Here is an 18,812-nt window from a genome sequence, read left to right on the forward strand (position 1 = left end):
GTGTAGGAATTTAGATGTTTCCATGCCCTTATAGTCCCCACTCTCTCTTTAGGTGTTTCACCTGCAACATTTTTAGATCCTTCTGAACAGAACCACGTCTGCCTGTGTGTTTGGAGAACACCTAACACAACAGGGCTCCTTTTCTGATATGGACCTTTGGATACCACCGCAGTACAAATAAATAATAACATTATCACCATAACAGGATATCCAGAAAAGTGACACACCTTTAACCAAAATACCGTACACCATAATTTGAACTGCTAGACCTTTCTGGGCCTTTCTTTAGTTCTGAGACATCCAGAGATCTTTAACAGCTGTTCAAGTATTACCTATGAACTACTTTTTAATTGCTGATTGCTACTGTTTAAGTTTTTCACAGTACCAGATATCACAACTAATAAGTACAGTACTCTCCACTACAGTTTAACACACAATAACAGCAAAAATATACTCTATCTTTTAATAGCTCTTCTAACAGCTGAGAGTTGAATTGTGGTAACATGATGATTTAGAATAGGTTTTCATTACTGGTTCCTTGGATATTACTTTCTCTTTCAACTCAGACTCCAAACAATATATGAGCTGGTGAGTTGGAGATTTTCTTTTCAAGTTCCTTTCTTTAGTTCTTTAGTTCCTTTGAAAAGGACTTGACTACAGCCCTGGAAGACTGAAGTCCCTTGTTTAGTCACAGAACAGGTTCTTCACAAGCAGCACCATTACAAGCTCTCCAATATTATCTGACCAAACAGCTCAATCTCAGTTCCGGACTGAATCACTTTGGGAGAGATTTTAGTTTATTCACCACCTATTCTGTCCATGATCTCTCAACTGAGGGAGATAACTAAATGCCAAATGTACCTATTAATGCTATATGGCAGCAGTTTTGTGATATGGCCACCTGTCCATCAGGGCTTCGACTGAGACCACCAAACGGTCACTAGATGGGAATTATTTGCATTCATCACCAACATAAACTACATTTGAACTGGTGACTAGAAGTAAAAGCCTGTGTTACCCAATGGCTGAGATTTTCAAAAGACCATAAGAAAGCTAGATACCCAACTCCCATTGAAAGTCAGCCTATTTTACTTTTAGTATGGTCAGATACTGAGCATTTTCTCTCTGCCAGCATGATGCCATACAGTAGGTCTGTTGGTTCTAAGGCTACGTCTTCATTGACGGCGGCAAATTCGCCGCCGTCAGATCAACTTCTCTAGATCGACTGAGCAGTCAGTGAAGACCAGCTCAGTCGATCCAGAAATCAACGTATTAGTGAAGACGGTGCGCAGAAGAGAAGCAGAGAAGTCGATGGGAGTTACACAAAAGTTTTTTGTATAGCTTGCGTAACTCTGGTCCACTGCTGCCAAATCTCGGAGGTAAGTGTAGACAAGCCCTAAAATTATTTTGGGGCAGCTGTTTAGCTCATCACTTGAATTCCTCTCTAATCTCTATCTGGCAAACACCATAAATCCAACCTGGTCAATTTGTACTGCATTTGAAACTTTTATTAGCATATCCTAATACACCAAATATCAAATAGATAGGTCATAATTCACTGCTAAAGCTGATTTCTCTAATGACTTTCTTTTATTGACCAGTGTAGTTGGATGACTTACGTATGTAACACGATTTCCCAGTGTATCCCAGAGGGCAATCACAGATTCCAGTCTCTTTGTTACATTTCCCTCCATTCTTGCAGGTCTCACAGAAGAACTGACAGTCTACTCCCCAGAGACCATCAGGGCAATCTATAAGAAAGAAGATCACAGAACCATTTGTTACCTCAAGACAGTTGCAGATTCCTGCTGTTACTTCAGGGAGTTTAAAAAAATAAATAAAGCTGAGCTGGAAAGAGAACTCTTATATTACCTTTATGGATCGACCGCACTTCCGTGACAAACCCCCCAAAGAAATCAACACGATATTGTATTGCAGCCCTTTGAAAAAACATCTAACCAGAGACAGGGGCTCTCTTCCAACTTCCATCACAAAGGGCATGTTTTTCTGTGTGGTTTGCAATACAATAGTGTTGTGCTTGGTTTTGATGTATCTGAAGAGTGGGTTACATAGCACAGAAGAGGAAAAGGAGGATCTCAGTTAGAACAGAGATTTTGGAGAAAGAACACAGCCGCAGAGTATAGAACAGCCTACTGTGTTTCCAGGAGCAATGGTGCCAGAGTTGGAAAGGAAATGCTGGGAAGAGAGCAGAGCTTTAGGGAAAGAGTGAGAGGCTCAGGTTTGGGATTTGGTTTGGGCTGATTTCTAATTTCCAATATTCTCAGCTCGATGGACGGGAATGACACTCCATTGATCTCTGAGCTTCTCCGTCAGTGAACATTTGTGAAGCATCAGGATTTCAGGCAGGGATAAACAAATCTCAGAATTACACATATTGTCGGGAAGGGGAAGCCCATCAGAAAATGAGAAATGGGGATGTGTGTGAACGAATTAGTTATAAAAGCAGTTCTCTGCATTACTATACTGCTTTCCAGCTGAGGATGTCAAAACGCTTTACAAATATTAATTCCCAGCACCCCTGTAAAATTCATCATAATCCCCATTTTACAGAGGTGGAAATGGAGGCACACAAGGTAATCTGTGACTGGGATGGGAGCAGAACCCAGATTTCCCAGCTCCTCATCCTTTCCTTAGTCATCTTATTAATGAGATAACCAGTCAGCAGTCCCAGTTGAGTGGGTAGATGTCCTTGTCCACAGAGCAACAGCCAAGCCCTGGGTAAGAAGTGGAAGAAGAGTTTCCTGTGATTGTTTCCAGTGCTTCATGTTTCTCCCCTTTCCCCATCCCTTCACCTTGTTCTTCCTTCCTCCTACCACGAGGGCTATTATTTCCCCTTCTTCCCCATCTTTTTCTCCCTCACCTGTCTCCCCCCCCATTTCCCTTACTGGTTTTAGGATGACTAGGGGGATGCCCAGACCCTCTTTCCATATTATCTCTGAGCTCTGTACTTTTTCCCCACTGCTCCCTCAGCAGCTGAAGGAGCAACAGCCACGAGCCAGGCCTGAGGCACTGTGTTCACAGCAGCACAGACCTGCTGACAGCTCTGAAATTCAACACTAGTACAACTTCCCTGATATCCTTACACAAAACACCATTATAACCAGCACCTCTGGTGGCAGTTTTCACAAAGGCAATGGAACGAACGGGCAGGGTGACTGAACTAACTCCTACCACCTCGGAGTGATTCCATTAAATGGATGAAGTCCATGTGGCTACATGAGCTTGCCTGCTCTGCAGATAGAGGGTGACACCTTGTGCCCATTTTTATGGACATTCGAATGATTTAATTTCTTCCCAGACTCCCCACTCCACCTCCACAGAGGTTAAGGTTTGAAGTTCCCTGCGCAATAATCTATCCAAGTATCAAGCATACCTTGATCACATGCAGCACCTGTTTTTCCTGCAGGGCACATACACTGCCCAGTCTCTGAGTTGCATGGTGCTCCTGCACAGCCACAGCTCTGCCTGCAGTTCACACCAAACTTCCCTGGGCTACAGGCTGTTCAAAAGAAGCCAGAGGACATTGACCGTGGTGGTTATCATAACAAAACATTCTGAGGTGTTAGAAAGCATCACCAATAGCAATTTTAATCTAGATAGTGCTGCTATATAGTCACCTACTTTAGTGCCAGTGTCTCAATAATTTGTGATCTTTAATTAACTGTGCAACAGAACTCTGGAAAACTTAGGCCTGAAGCTTTAGAAGGAAACATTAAGTTACTTGGACACATAATAAGTATTCTTAATTATCCTCAATTTTTTATCCTCATTTTAGGTGGCAGGCAGGATGAACCTGCACTTCCTTTCAATTGTCCATCTCTGGAAGTAGACAATATCATTGGAAAAAGAACCAGCCTCTTGTCCAGAATTAAAATGAGCTGTCTACATTCTATATTTAGATTTCCCACTGATTTCCCATCCTAGTGGGAGTCTGTAGGCTTTAGCTGATATATCTAGAATTTTGCTATCTGAACTTGGGTTTTCCAGGGCTGAATTTCTTGACCCACTTTTACATCTCCCATTGAAATATGCATCCAGGTACCTACATAAATGGCACCTTTCTCCATGGAAACCTGGTGGGCATGGATGCTTGCAGTCTCCTGTCTCCTGGTCACATACAGCATCAGCAGGGCAATTGCACTTCAGCTTACAGCCAGCTCCATAAAAAGCAGGCATGCACTCTGAAAAACGTGAGTGCACAAAACATATGTTAGAACAAGGAGTAGCTGAGAAAATTGAAAAGTCACTAGATAATTTAGTAGAAAATATATTTGATATAGAAATGCCAACATTGAAAGGAAATGTAACTGATAATCTAGCTGCATTCACTATGGCATAAATTTAAACATTTACATTAAACATAAAAGGGGTCATTACACATGGGATGTTCTCTCCAAACACCACCCAGAATACACAGCCACATGCTGGCTAAGGACCTGTTTAAATACAGATTTCAAGTTCCAGCCTAAGATGAGCACAGCATAGGGTTTGCATAACCGTAGAAGAGAACAAGAGTCAGAGAGACAATTTCTGCTCTCTGATATTCCCATGTATCACTTATTGACGTCAGTGGGAGTTTTGTGCATATAATCAAGGGCAGAATATGGTCCTAATTTTCTGTCACTTAATCAGTGCAGCAGTTTAGTAGAGTTGCAAGTGGTATGAGAGGAGAATTTGACCCTTAGAGTACACTTCTCTCTACATTTTGTCTTGCTGTGTAGTGCCTACACAATGGAACTCTGATCCATGATGGGGCCCCCATCACCACTACATTACAAATAAATAATAATTATAGTAACAACAACAACAAAAGACCTAGCTTTTATCAGAGAACAAAGCACACAAATTGCTTGAATTCATGAGAAACAGCTGTTGAAAGCGCCTGTATAATTCAGTCTACTGATTCTCTTGAAGCTTTTACTTCTGATACCCGAAAATGCTTCCCTTCATATCCTCCGCTGTTTGGGTGCCTTTGTGCAGGGTTCAGAGGTGGGAGAAGAGGCATGCTCCGATTTGATGCAGCACATTGCCAAGAGGACTAAGGATATTTAATAATTATCAGTACTATTATTCCCCCCCGCCCACCCCAACTCCATCAAAATATTACCAGTAGCTCTATGGCATAAGAGTTCAAAGGGAATGTGAAACAAGTATCTTTATTGCATTACTGCATTAACTGTCCACAGACAATTATGAAAACACTCAGCTATAACTGTAGAATATAGTTTCCTTTGTACTACCCACAAAAAACTACAAAGGGAGAAATTAAAAAGCAGCAAACCTGATATAAGTAACACACTGCCGCAATCATTCACAAAAAAGTTCTGCTGCCTCAAAATACAGTCAGGGGCTATAAAATAAAAATTGGTGTAAAAAATCCCTAGGGTAAAATCTTGACCTTAACCATTGAAGTCAATGGCAAAACTCCCATTATCTTCAATGGCTTTACATCGCAAGTGTCAGTTGCTCAGGTTAAAATAGCTGAGCAGATTCTACCCTCATTTATACTCCTGCATCCTCAACGAACCCAAATGTCCACCTGGCTCTGCGGTAGGAAAAATATAGAGAAACAACTGGCAGAGTATATTAAAGTATGGTGCAGTGAAAGGCTGCATGTGAGAAGAGATATGAGATGTAACAAACAAACAGGACTTTCCAGAATGAAAAGGATCAGGTATTGGATTATACCTTTCTGGCACTTGTTCCCTTGATAACCCGGTTTGCAGGTGCAAGTACCATTTCTAGCATTGCATGCCAGAGTGTTCTCCTTGACACACTGACATTCTTCTGAACAACCAGCTCCAAAGGTCCACTTGGGACAAGCTGCAACCAGATAAAATAGAATTGTTAACTTTATAATTACGCATGACTTATTTTAAAATGTCTACGCACACACCTGCAGAGAGTGCTACTTCTGAAAAACAAAAAGCTCACTGTGCTTCTGAGCAAATATATACATTCTCAGGCACTCAAGTGTGTACACATGAGTGTGTATGTGTGCAAAATACAGTTTATGTAATTCTTGTATTAACTCATTTTATTTTGGGCAATGTGAAATGAATGCAATAATCAGAAATGTTCAAAAGTAGAGTTAGTTGAAATTTTTTGAACAAAACTTATTTTGGGTCAAAATGAGCCCCCCCGAAAGTTTTAATGAAAAAGTCATTTTCTCCCTTCTCCCCCCATTTTTCTTTCTTTCTTTCTTTTTTTTTTTTTTAAATAGAAACTTTAAACAAAAAACAGGCTATTTTCTTCATTTTTCACTCTCTTATTTGGCAGCCTTTATTTTCATTTTTGGTCTTCTTCACCTTCAGTAATTGGTCATCTACTCTTTCTTCTCTTTTCACATCTATTCTGTCATCAGCAGCATTCTCTTTCTTCTTCACATGTGTGTTCCATCACTGTATTTCTCTACTGTTTTTTTTAAGTTCGGTTGTTAAGTCTTAATTATTCTGTTTTTGTTCAGCTATCAGCCATTGGAACTTTCTTCCTTTTCTGAGTTCAGCTGTTGATCATTGTTTCATCTTTACTGTTTCTGACTGTTCATTTTTGTGACTCTCTTCTCCTTCCTGTACTCAGTCATTGTGTTTCTCTTCTTTTCCTGTGGTCAGTCATTGGCCTATTGTACTTCTCTTCTTATTCTATGTTCATTCACTAACTTCGGGGGTTTGGTTTTTGGGGGTTGAAAAGCCAGTTTTGTTTGCTCAACATAGTAATAGGGTAAGATTAAAAAAAAAAAGCAGCTTCAAAAATGAAAATTCTTTATTTTAGGAAAATTCTTATTTTGAAAATGGAAAAAAAAAATCACCATAAGTTTGAAATGTAAAAAATTATTCCATTTTAAAAGCCAACAGATGAAAACTTTCAGTATTTAAGAATTATTTTCAAGAAATATTTTTCAGTGTTCTACCAGCTCTAACTTCAGCTCCAACTGTACCGTGGCCCTGGCCCGCCAGCTGGCCCTGACTTAGGGCCCAACCCTAACTCTGGTGTGCCAGACAGCCCCAACCTTGATCCTAATTGTGCCCAGGGGCCACCAGCCACCCCCAACCCTAAACCTAGTCACCAAATGGCACTAACCCTAAATCAGTCTTGTACATGACTGGTCCCAGCCCTACCGCTAGTGTGAGCCATCAACCAATCCCAACCCCAACCCTAGTCAGGCCCCATAATTTAGCCCCAACCTTAACCCTAGCCAAGCCCATGACCTGGCCCAAACCCTAACAGTATCCTAGTGATACTGACTAATTATTTGACCCCATCCTTAACCCAAATTTAACCACATACCTGCTCCAACACTGAAGTTAGCCCTAATCTTGACCCACAATCTGATCCCAGCCTTAACTGTAAAGATCAGTGAAAATTACACAATACTTCTGTGAGCTTGTTAAACATTATCTGCTGTTTATATATGATATGCCCTGAATTAGCAAAGCACTTAAGCACTAGCCAAACTTAAGCCTGGGAATAGTCCTACTGACATCAGTTGAACTACACATTGTTAAATAACCTGTTGAATTACAGCCTTGTAGGAAGGTACTGTGAGACTTTTTACTCCTTTTGTGCCCTGCATGTTTTAAATAAATAATATAGAAAAATCTTTGAGACTTACTTAGATGGCAGAAGCGACCATATAACCCTGGGTCACACAGACAGGCTCCATAGAGTCTATGGCAATAGCCATTGTTGGCACAATTACATTTCTTGTTACAGTTCTTCCCAAAGAATCCTTTCGGACAGCCTAGTGGGGGCACAAATAAACACAGCAAGTGATGGGCGACATGGTAGCGAGCTTGTAATATAAAATACCAAGCCAGCTTCTTCTGGCATACTTTCTACAGGAAATATATTGATGAAAAAGGATGGTCTTCTGGTTAAGATACGGGATGAGGATTTGGGAGATCTGGGTCCAATACCTGGCTCTGCCACAGTCTTCCTATATGACCTTGGCTAAGTCATTTAATTTCTCTATGCCTCAGTTTGCCATTCTTAAAATGGAGATACTACTATCTTCTCTCTCCCGCCCTTTGTCCGTCCTATAATTTAGATAGCAAGCTTTTCAGTGCCTAGCCCAATGGAGACCAATCTCACTTGCGACCCTTAAGCACTACCATAGTACAAATAAATAAAAATCAGAATAATGGTAAATCACATGACTCCCAAGCAGAATTTATACATAAGTAAACAACAGAAATCATACCATCTTCACAAATCTGTCCATTAATTCCCGGTGGGCAGTGACATTGTCCCTTCACATGGTCACATGAGCCTCCATTCTGACACTTACAAACGCTGGTACAATCTTTCCCATAAGTCCCAGGGGAGCAAGCTGCAAAGAAAGCAGATGAGACAAATGAGCTAAGTAATCTCTTCATACATTAGAAGCAAAATGAAATAATGCCTCAGTCATCAGAATGACACCAAGCAATTAAAAAACCACTTTGGTCAAGCAACCCACACATTATGCCATGTCACTCTTGTTTCTATATACAATAATATCTATCTCCATGGAGGTTATTGAAAAATGACAGATGAAGTAACAAGACTCAAATATCTGATGGAAAATGTGTCTTTTAGATAAATGCTATCCCTGGGATCTTAAAAAAAAGAAAAGAAAAAAGGTGCGAGTTTAACTCCCACTGACCATAAATGAGAGCTTTCAGGCTCAAATCCAACACACAGTTTTGAAAATTTGGAGGTAATTATTTAAAAAACAGATTGCTGCATCCAGTATTACAAAATAATGTTAACATTAGCTAAAAGAGTCAGATTCTCTGAAGTTCCAGAGGCATTTTATATTGTCCAAAGGATCAAACCTGGGTTGCTGGGATCATCTTCAGTAAGTGACTTAATTGACATTTTATCAACACACATTAAGAAACCCAAGATTCAGTATTAATTTTCATTCAGGTTTTTTTATTCATTATTATGAAAATTTAGCTCCTGATTTGCCCAGCTATTTAGTTTCCCTAAAAACTGTGATCTATGCTGGTTTCAAAAAAAGAAAAGGAGGGGGAAAAAGGAGATATTCATGTAGGGCCAAATCCTGTGTTTTCCACTGATCCATACAGGGCAAATTTATCATTATCAACATTGACTTCAGTGAGATGAGGATTTGACCAGTTCCATAATTCTATATTCCTTTAAATCTAGAAAAAAATTCCATTGGATTAAATACATGAAAATTCTTTGCAAGTATAAAATGCATAGAAAGAAAGAAAGAAAGAAAGAAAGAAACGTTTGAGGACACAAAAATGAGTACCACTAACTAGCAAAAAACACTAACTGCATGTTCCCAGAGGAACAACTGACAAAATGCTTTAGTCACTGACCATGGGTGGTAAGAAGAATCTGAGGGTTCTGCCCTGTATACCCTGATCTTAAAGCATAAGGCGCACCAGGGTGCAGGTGTGCGTCTCCTACCATACTACTAAGGAAAACTCTCCAGCACTGGTGTACGAGGTGCGCAATACCTGCTGTAATAGACATGCAATTACTCAAAGACAAGCAAGGGATATTTTACTGATTGCACTGTACTGGACTGAGTGTGGCAATACTTCAGAATTCTAAATTTCCTGATGCATAATTCAGGGTCCCTCTTTTTATATTTTAGATTTAATGTGCCACATAGGACATGGGGTTTATGGTGATCAGGTTAAGATGCTGCTCTGTCTGCCTTAACTGTAATTAAAGTTTGCAAATGCGATCTTTCAATGAGGCAGTAGTACTCCTTAAAGAGCTTTTCAGCACAAAAGCAAAGAGCAGACTATTTCTGCTTTTTATAGATCTGCTAGGCCAGTGCTATAGGGCAAGGACCTATTAACTGTAGGAAGTTGTCCAAACATATATCACTTACTTTCATTACATTTAATTCCAGTCCACCCAGGTGAACAGATACAGCCACTGTTTTCACTATTACATTTGCCTCCATTCATACAGTCATCACAGCTCAGGCTACAATCATTGCCAAAGGTGTTATCCAGGCAAACTGAAATGGAAAAGCACAGGAGACTCAGTGAGCACAGGAACATGATACTTTGACTAATAAGCTTTTACCTATTCAGTATAATTTCAAATACAGTGTAAAGAAAGAAACCCATGGAACACTGTCAGTCTAAAGAAAGCGGCATTAGTGTTGTTGATGGATCTTCCCAAATGTCAGCGTGTTTTGCCTTGACAAGAAGTGCCAATATGAGAGTCTTCAAGTTTAAACATTATGGGGTAAGCATTTTATTCACACGGAAATGTATTTGTTTTTCCAAGTCTCTCTCTCTCTCACTTACACATGCACACACACACTTGCAAGTACAAGCACTCCTGCCACATAGTGTTTATCACAAGCTAAGGGGAAAAATGTTGCCCCATTTGAAATAGATGCTTTATATTACAAGCATATCCATTTCATCAGCATGTTCTCTCAGGAGGTTTGAGGGACATGACAGGACTCTTTTTTGGATGATTTTGAAGAGTCTTTAAAATGAAGTTGGCAGGCTCCTTCTGATAATATTAAGTCAGTGGGTTGCTTGTTTTTCATCTGTGATTTTATATGTAAGTCCAGATTTTCTAAACCACTCAGTACCCAACAGCTCCCATTTAAGAATCTGAATAGGTGATCAGATTTTCAAACATGTTCAGAATTCAGCAGCTGCCTCTGAGAACAAATTTGAAAATTCAGACCTAAATATCAGTATGCAAAATACCATTGGAAAGATTATCCTGTTTATTGAAAATATAGTTGAAGGAAGTAGACCTATAGCATAGGCTAACTGCTTGCAACAGGATATGTTTTGATAGGCTGTTTTGTTAAAATATAGAGCACACCTCAAAAAAACCTTTGGAAACTAGGAAGAAATGATTTTACATTTGAGAATTATAAAAAATTGTAAATATTTAAAAGATATTTTCATCCTTCCACACCACCACTTTCAAGACGTCAGAGCAGCCAATCTTGGCATCCTATATCAACCTTGGGAAAAGTGCAGCAGCTCAGTTACCAAGTTACAACTCCCTGAAAAGACATAGGTCCAATAACGAAAAAAACCCACCACCACTGGGCAATCAATATTAGACTTTGGTGCCTATGCTGTTAATTTTTCATGAGGCTATATTGCTTGTCAGTTTCTTTCCCCACTGGTTGTCAGTTTCACAATATCTTGCTATGGATGACAGGATGTTGCTATACTCTTTCTTCTAATGTGACTGCTTTCTGTTTAAATGTATGTCAAGCATCACATAGATATTTAGAAGTTTTAAATTTTTATATTTATAAACAGAAAAAGTTAATTGTTTGATTAAAGCCAAGACCCCTGAATTCTGTCTGTGGAGCAAAGTTCCTCTGAAATGTAATTAGCCATTGCAATTACAAAAATTACACCATGCAAAATAAAAAACAAAACAACAACTGTCCTCTCACTATGAGCAAGTAATGCATCCACCAAAAAGAATGCATAGTGCTTTTTGAGTCCATAGAATAACGATCAAGCCTTCTTCTCTGCCTGGAACAACATGGATGTTGAATCTCAGGAACGTTTCAGGCTGAATACGCAATTGTTCAGGCACATACATTGCCTGACATGTGTACCTCTCTCTGTTTATACACACACTAACTACTCAAGTTTATGACCAGTTCAGTGCCATCATTCCTTCCACATACACTGCATAAAATATTCAGTCATTTCATGCTTATATCTAGATTTCTTTGTGCTGCTGGGGTCCAGTAGTACTGGCACTATGGAGAACATCGCCCTTTTCTGAGGTAGCAGTCAGGGCTATTGGCAATCGTGCTCCCTCCCTCAGTCATTCTGACTGCAGCCATCCTCAGCCTTCAGAATGACTCAGGGAGCCTCTCTTTGGCTGGCACACTTCCTTCCAACATCCTCTGCAGGCAAAAAAACAGAATTTGGCTCTGTCTTTTTGTCTGGCCTCCTGCCACCTTCAGTCCTCCTAGCTCTGCTCGATCTCTCTTCAAGATCTCTTCCCCACCCCAGAGAATCGTCGTTCTTCAAAAAGCCGCTGGCCACTGCCACCATGTGTTTTCTCTCCTGAACCCTATGATCTTTTTATTTACTTACCAACTTTATGTACAAGAGTGAGTTCTCCTCGTACATCTTTGTCCTCATCCTCATAGAAGGCGCCTAGTGCAGCGGCATAATGAAGTAGCTGAGGAGGTTTCCTGAACCAAAGGTCTGGTATCCTAGCGATCTCCAGTTTCTCCTCTTCCTCCTCTGCCAGCTTGTCGTCGGCTAGTGCTAAGAACACAGAGCCAGCTTCAAACCTTCATCTTACGACGTCCTCCTTTTACATCTTTTCATGCAGTTAGATTTTTCAAGTCAGACCCATATTATATAAAATGTACAGTACATAAAATAGCCACTCTTGATCTGTTTTATTATCTAGATTAATTAATGGAGTACATATTAACAGAAATAAAAGAGAGGCAAGAACAACTGAACCTCACCTAAAACCCTAGATCTAAACTCTGAATCTGGGGTTGAACAAACCAGTCTGCAGCTGAAACCCAGTCTCTCTATGGGTATGTCTACACTGCAATCAAAGTGTGACTGCAGCATGTGTAGACATAGCCAAACTAGCTTTGATCTAGTTAGTTTGAATAACAATAGTTGGGAAACTGGGGAAACATGGGCAGCAGTGCAAGCTAGCCCCTCAAGGACATATGCAGGGTTCCAGGTGGGCTTGTACAAAACCATTCTGCTGGCTGTGCTGCTGTGGTTTCACTGCTATTCTTCTTTGAGCTAACTAGATTAAAGCTAGCTTGGGTCTGGTTACACATGCTGCAGTCACAACTTTGATTGCAGTGTAGACATACCCTATATTGGGCCAAATTTGAACATATTGAAGTTTAGACCTGGAATTACATGCCCTTTCCCGCTGCTGCCTCCCCTTTCCCTCCCCCAAATTTGGGAATAGGTTGCATTGTGAACATAACAAGTTTGAATTTATATCTGCTGTTCAATGTACAGTTTTTTGTTTTGGGGTTGGCTCTAAAACTCATGAAATGCTGAAAATCCAACATTGCAAAAATATACAATTAGCAGACTTAGTTTTTTCAGTTGGATACAAATATCAAGCTCTCCCCCACAGTTTAGTCAATGATTAAATTTCAATTATTAAATGAGCAGTCATCGGGCCAAATTCTGCCCTATTTACATTGGCAGAAATCCAGTCACTCCATTGACTTCAGTGGAGATAGTCTAGATTTGCACTTCTTTAACAGAGCAGAATTTGATTCTCTGTATTTTTTATATGACGCCTACCTTAATATAATTGAAATAAAAGCAATATTAAGTTTTCAAAGTAAGATAGTCTTTTGTATAGCAGACAGGTTGAGATTTTCAGAACAGTGCAGTATATTTAGCCACACAATTTACATTAATTTTATGGCCAAGCCATTATTTTGAGGGCTCATATGTGACTTATGTACTTTACCTGGCTTGCCTTGGCTACCTTTAAGGTGTCTCAAGTTGGGCACCTAAAAAATCTCTAGTCTGTTTTAGAAATCATGACTCTACACTCATGTTCTAAATCAGTGAGAAGTGTTTAATTGTCTTCAAGCTTTACAACTTACAGACGCAGGAATGTCTGTCGAGATTGAGTCTGTAGCCTTCTTTACAGATGCACTCGTATGACCCAAGAGAATTAACACAGATTTGATCACAGCTGGCATTGTCACCAAGACACTCATTCACATCTAGAAAACAAATGTTAATGGTAATTAGTGACAGGTGAACTAGTTCAGATAAAGCAAGAGCCTCCCTGAATCTTCATCCAAAACTTTAAAACTTATTCTGGAGATCTGAAAAATGTCGTTTTAATTGTTTTCCCATTTCAATGGACTTTTGTGCTCCCCAGTTCCCACCAGAAGTGGAGGGCACAAAATACTATGGAGCATGAGGGAAGAGGCTATTCCTCCCATATTTATGGCTCAGATAGAAGCACCAGAAAAACAGCACAACTGTGTAGGTCCAAGAATTCTCAACATGCACTCAACTTCTAGGGTTTAGCCAAACATTTTGGGGTTCATCCTTCATTTAAGTACTACAGCAATAATCTTTTATGACATGTCCATGTGTAGTGAGTATGGGGGGAAGGGGAAAAAGCTCTTTCTATGCTGACTCATCTCTTGCGCTCCTGTGTAGGGGCCTGTCTGTATCCAATCCTGAGTCATCATTGTGTCCCACCATTATGAAATTGAAACAGTGTCAAAATCGTATCGAGAAAGCAGTATTTGTTGCCACACACTCTGAGCAGGGAAACTGCTAAGAAACAGTAGAAGAAGCTGAAATCTTTTTTCCGTCTGTGTTTTGAGTCAGCCTCTGCCATCAGTGTTAAGCCGTTTACCATCACATACACAGCCATTGGTGTTAAGCCGTTACCATCACATACGCAGCCATCGGTGTTAAGCTGGAACCCTGCATTGCAGCTACATTCGTAGCCTCCAATGTAGTTGATGCAGAACTGGGAACAGCAGGCCTCATTGGACTCACATTCATCCAGGTCTGAAGAGGGAAAGGGGCAGTTCAGTTAAGCATCCGGGTGGCAATTCAAACAGTGACTGTGCTGAACACAGCAAATCTGATTCATGAAATGAGTCTACGGTAAAAGACTGTTATTAATGCACTACCGGTCATTTTAGCCCTCTCAGGTTTGTAATTTAGATATAAAAGACAGTACTTCAGTTTTTCTGTATCTTTTTTATCACCTCTCCCATCTCAATTTTTTTTTTTAATCTTCAGACAGGGCTGTCTACAAGAACGTTGCCACATACTCAGGACAGGTGTTGCCTACGTTTTGTAGCAGGGGACATACTCTATATTTGTACAGCATCTAGCACTGGTCCAGGACTGGCATCCTGGTCCATGACTGGGGCTGCTACACGCTACCAAAATACCAACAACAACAACTACTACTACTCAATCACCCTAGCATATAACTAGCATCTCTTCATCATTTATTAATCTACAGCTGATCATTTTTCATATGAATATTTTCAACCCTTGCCTGTTGTGACATAAAATAGACAGCACTGAACAGAAAGCGCTGATTCAACAAAGCATTCTCAGACAAGAATACGACACATATTTATAAGCAATTTTACTTTTTGATAATCAAGTTGCCACTATTGCATTGATGTCTTGTATAAGTAGAGAAATTTGTGTGGTCAAAAACTGTTGTTCTGAGGAATGGAAACTAGAATCAAACTGCTATCTTTTAACTGCAGGCTCTCAGCTGATCATAGCCCTTTCAGTGTTTTGAGCTATTCAGTGGCTATTCAAGAGGTAGCCTGTCAATGCTGAGTTTGCAAAATGCTTTTGACCATTAACCAGATGAGCAACCAAAGGTCAGTGTCTCTATTAACCTTGGAATGGGCACCAATATTATTAGGAAATGTACATACCAGAGAAAGGAGAAAGAAAATGTAATCAATCAATTGAGGCTAGAGGTCAGCACAAAATTGATTAAAGCAGGTTATTTGAACAAGGAGTATTCCTTTTCCTGCAAATGTCACAAGCAAAGCTGCCCTGCAATATTTCAGATGATATCTTGTCTTGCGGTTCTATTAAAAGCTCATTGTGTGCTTTGGAATGTGCCGCCTGCAGCCAATGAAAAGGAGATTTTCCTCAGCTTTGCTGAAATCTTCATCTATGCTCTCACCTCCCCTTCACCTTGACCATGATAACTTTCTTCTTTATGAATACTCCATTAGCAGGTCTCTAGGCTCCAGCATATGCAAAATGCTGCTGCCTGTTCTTTTTATACGCACAAAGAAACAAAGCTACATAACCCCATTGTTAATCCAGGAGGCTCCCAGTTCATTTCAGGATCCAGTCCAGAACTGCCCTTCTTGTTTTAAAAGTTCTCCATTATCAGCCTCTCTCACAGACCTCCACATTTTCCTTCCTGCTCATCTAATATTTCCCTGCTTTCATTTCCCATGGGAAACTTCACACAGAGTAGGAAATGTAATCTCACCAATGGATGATCTTGATAGGAGCTGAACAACTTCTCTAAGCCAAAGTGGGAGCACATCACGTTTGAAAATTAGTCCAATGTGCCCAACTAGAGCTAATCATCTGCCGGTTGGCCTTGGGATATGGAAAAGCTTAGAAAAAGGAATTTTAATCCCTTAGGAGACAGGAAATAAATTTGGGCTGTAAACAATTTGGTCATCTTGAAAACATTTTCATGGAGGTGTCATTTTTCAGTGCAGGCAGAAGCACTGAGTAATAATCTCATCAAACCCCACAATAGGTCAAATCGAAATATTGAATGGGAAGTTTAGACAAGCTCCAGTTTACTGAAACACCAAAAGGAAGGACAAGAGGAAGGGGGAAAAAACCAGACACTTCCAAAAGTGAGAGCTTTATTCTAGGCTTCCCCTTACATACCCATCTCCCTTTCTGTTCTGATGGAAAATGTGTGCTCCACCCCATTTTGAAAGATGCAGCATTTACCATGTATTACCTATGCATGTTTTTCCGTCCAAATCAAGGAGATATCCCTGGTTGCAAGAACAGTGAGGCCCACCAGTCGAGTGCTGGCAATGATGAGAACAACCACCATTGTTGCTTTCGCAGCTATTGACAATCTCCATTTCGATGCCTTCCAGGGAAACAATCAAAAGAATATTAATAGGTAAGCACAAGGGGATAGCCTGTCAATACAATATGTCCACAAACGGATTGCTGGAAGCTAAACACTGGAGTAGAAAATGCAAACTCACCCACCACGTAAATTAGAAGAGCATGTCTGTGGGTCACTGAACAATGTTCCATTATCATAATTACAGCTATCTTTGTGTTTGATAACTTGGTGCCGTCCCACAGTTACAGTAAAGTGTCTATTGCGCCAGTGTGCACAAAACACATATCCCCAGGTGCACTTTAGATAGCCTTTGAACAAGGGCAGTGAGCTTGCTCACTAGTGGAAGAAATGTCAAGCATTCTAGGGAGCATGAGAATTAGACGGAGGACTCACCAAGGCTGGGTTTTGCTTTGTTCATTTCCAAAAGGGGGCTCAGAGTACAGCCAGCAGAAGCAGGCAGGGGGAGAATTAGTTTTCAAAAGACCTTATGAATACAAGTATTTTCATGTTCACAGGCAGTAGAATGCCATAGCTCAGGAACGTAGCTCCAAATGCTTTCCTAACCAGCAATGTGTGAAACATGCTGTCCTGGCCGTCTTTGGTATGTTAGAGGCATTTGGGAGGGGGTGCGTGGCAGCTGGAAATTGGGCTTAGTCCTCCAGGATTTGTCTGGCTACACAGACTGCAGTTACACTGCCTCAAAGCCTTCACCCTGCCATGGCCCAGGCACCAGACTCTCTCTCTCTCTCGGTTTCCTTTCAGGCACTTTGTGGTTGCATAACACAACAAGAGAACATGGACTACACTCCCCAGAAAGATTTTGGTCAGGCCCCGTGGAAAGGCTCATATGGGAGGGGAAGCTCCTTACATCCTTGTTCCTACCTATGCCCTTCATTTGCACACCTGTAGGGTGAAGGTGAAACATAATTCACCCCCCCTAAGTATGCAGCCAGATTGCATCTTTTAAGCACAGCCCCATTTTGAGGGTGGTCCAAACTCCAACACCCCAGCAAGAGCACTGGGAAGCACTGTGCTTTAAGGAGTTGCCTTGCCTGCTGGCGCATTTCAGCACATAGAGAGAGTCTGCTTGCAGCTTATACTTGCCTCTGTGGCCAGCCACCTTAGCAGGTTGGTGTGTATGTGTAGGTGTGTGAGAGTAACTACACTTTGCCTCTTCTTGCACCTGCAAGGGGGAACTACCTGAGCAGTCCCTATGCTATGGGCTGGTGCAGGTGGGAGGGGAGTGAGAGAAGGCCACATATGGGCCATAGTAAGAAGTATGAGCATTTATTCAGAGAGAGGAAAGATGGTCCAGTGTTTAGGGGGGTTCCCTGGGGCTCGGGAGACTTGGATTTCATTCCTTGCTCCATTTTGTGTGTTACCTTGGACAAGTCATCTCAGTGGGTGTTAAGCACCTAAAACACCTTTGAAGGTTTGGGCCTTAGTCTCTCTGCGCCTTAGTTCTTCATCTGTAAAATGGGTATTAATAGCATTGCCCCGCCTCACAGGGGTGTTGCGAGGATAAATATATTGAAGACTGAGGTGCTCAGATACTATGGTAAGGATGGCCATGTAAGTACCTAAGATTCAGAAAATTTTTGTTTTAATTGTTTTCTTAATGTGATATACAAAACACGAATAATTCTGCCCCACAAAGATTTGTCCATTAATAGGAAAAATCTTTGCATAAACCACGATGAACTTGAGTGGCCTAGACCCCTCTATTCTGCTCTCATAATTTATAATCTTCTGTATATTAATAGCATCTCCTTTGCTATTGTCATATGCATTATTCCTCATTACATCTAGAATAGTTTTCCAATCCTTTTCAAATGCTTTGTTTTGATAAAATTGTGCATTTAGTTTTATTTGTATGGTTTGAAATTGCTTTTCTTCCTCATTAAAACATTGCACAGAACAACCCTCACCACTCAAACAATGAATTCACCTCTGGTGTGCAATGTATTTTCCTAAGGAAATTCTGCTGAAAACCTCTGCCCAGTATTATTAGATTGAACAATTACTGCCTACCTCTTCACTAAAACAGGTCATGCTTTTATATACAACAGCATTCCAGAGAGCTTACACCAGACCCATAAAAAACAGTTTTCCAGCCCATCTCCTTTATTTATCTAGATCTACCCTTCAGGCTAGCCTAAGGATCACTTAATCATATGGAGCAAGTTACT

The 18,812-nt window shown here is 40.6% G+C and overlaps 1 protein-coding gene across 6 annotated transcripts in view; it reads right to left on the minus strand.

Moving 5' to 3' along the window:
• LOC137145597 (multiple epidermal growth factor-like domains protein 6) overlaps nucleotides 1–18,812 on the minus strand; it is a 250,002-nt gene that overhangs the window by 46,773 nt on the left and 184,417 nt on the right. For 5 of the 6 annotated variants that reach the window (XR_010917683.1, XM_067536447.1, XM_067536445.1 and 2 more), the window contains 11 exons: nucleotides 16,504–16,641; nucleotides 14,415–14,537; nucleotides 13,607–13,729; nucleotides 12,093–12,269; nucleotides 9,878–10,009; nucleotides 8,222–8,350; nucleotides 7,634–7,762; nucleotides 5,710–5,844; nucleotides 4,068–4,202; nucleotides 3,395–3,520; nucleotides 1,620–1,751 (listed from right to left, as the gene is read on the minus strand). Coding sequence is in view for 5 of the 6 variants with exons in the window: in XM_067536447.1 (XP_067392548.1) it covers nucleotides 1,620–1,751; nucleotides 3,395–3,520; nucleotides 4,068–4,202; nucleotides 5,710–5,844; nucleotides 7,634–7,762; nucleotides 8,222–8,350; nucleotides 9,878–10,009; nucleotides 12,093–12,269; nucleotides 13,607–13,729; nucleotides 14,415–14,537; nucleotides 16,504–16,641 (1,479 nt within the window). In the remaining variant the exon portion in view is untranslated. The remainder of the gene's footprint in view (nucleotides 1–1,619; nucleotides 1,752–3,394; nucleotides 3,521–4,067; nucleotides 4,203–5,709; nucleotides 5,845–7,633; nucleotides 7,763–8,221; nucleotides 8,351–9,877; nucleotides 10,010–12,092; nucleotides 12,270–13,606; nucleotides 13,730–14,414; nucleotides 14,538–16,503; nucleotides 16,642–18,812) is intronic. The other variant, XM_067536448.1, reaches the window with a different exon arrangement.

Source organism: Emydura macquarii, unplaced genomic scaffold, assembly GCF_026122565.2.
Source record: "Emydura macquarii macquarii isolate MOO-44397 ecotype Brisbane River unplaced genomic scaffold, CSIRO-AGI_Emac_v2 contig_3603, whole genome shotgun sequence".
NCBI lineage: Eukaryota > Metazoa > Chordata > Testudines > Chelidae > Emydura > Emydura macquarii.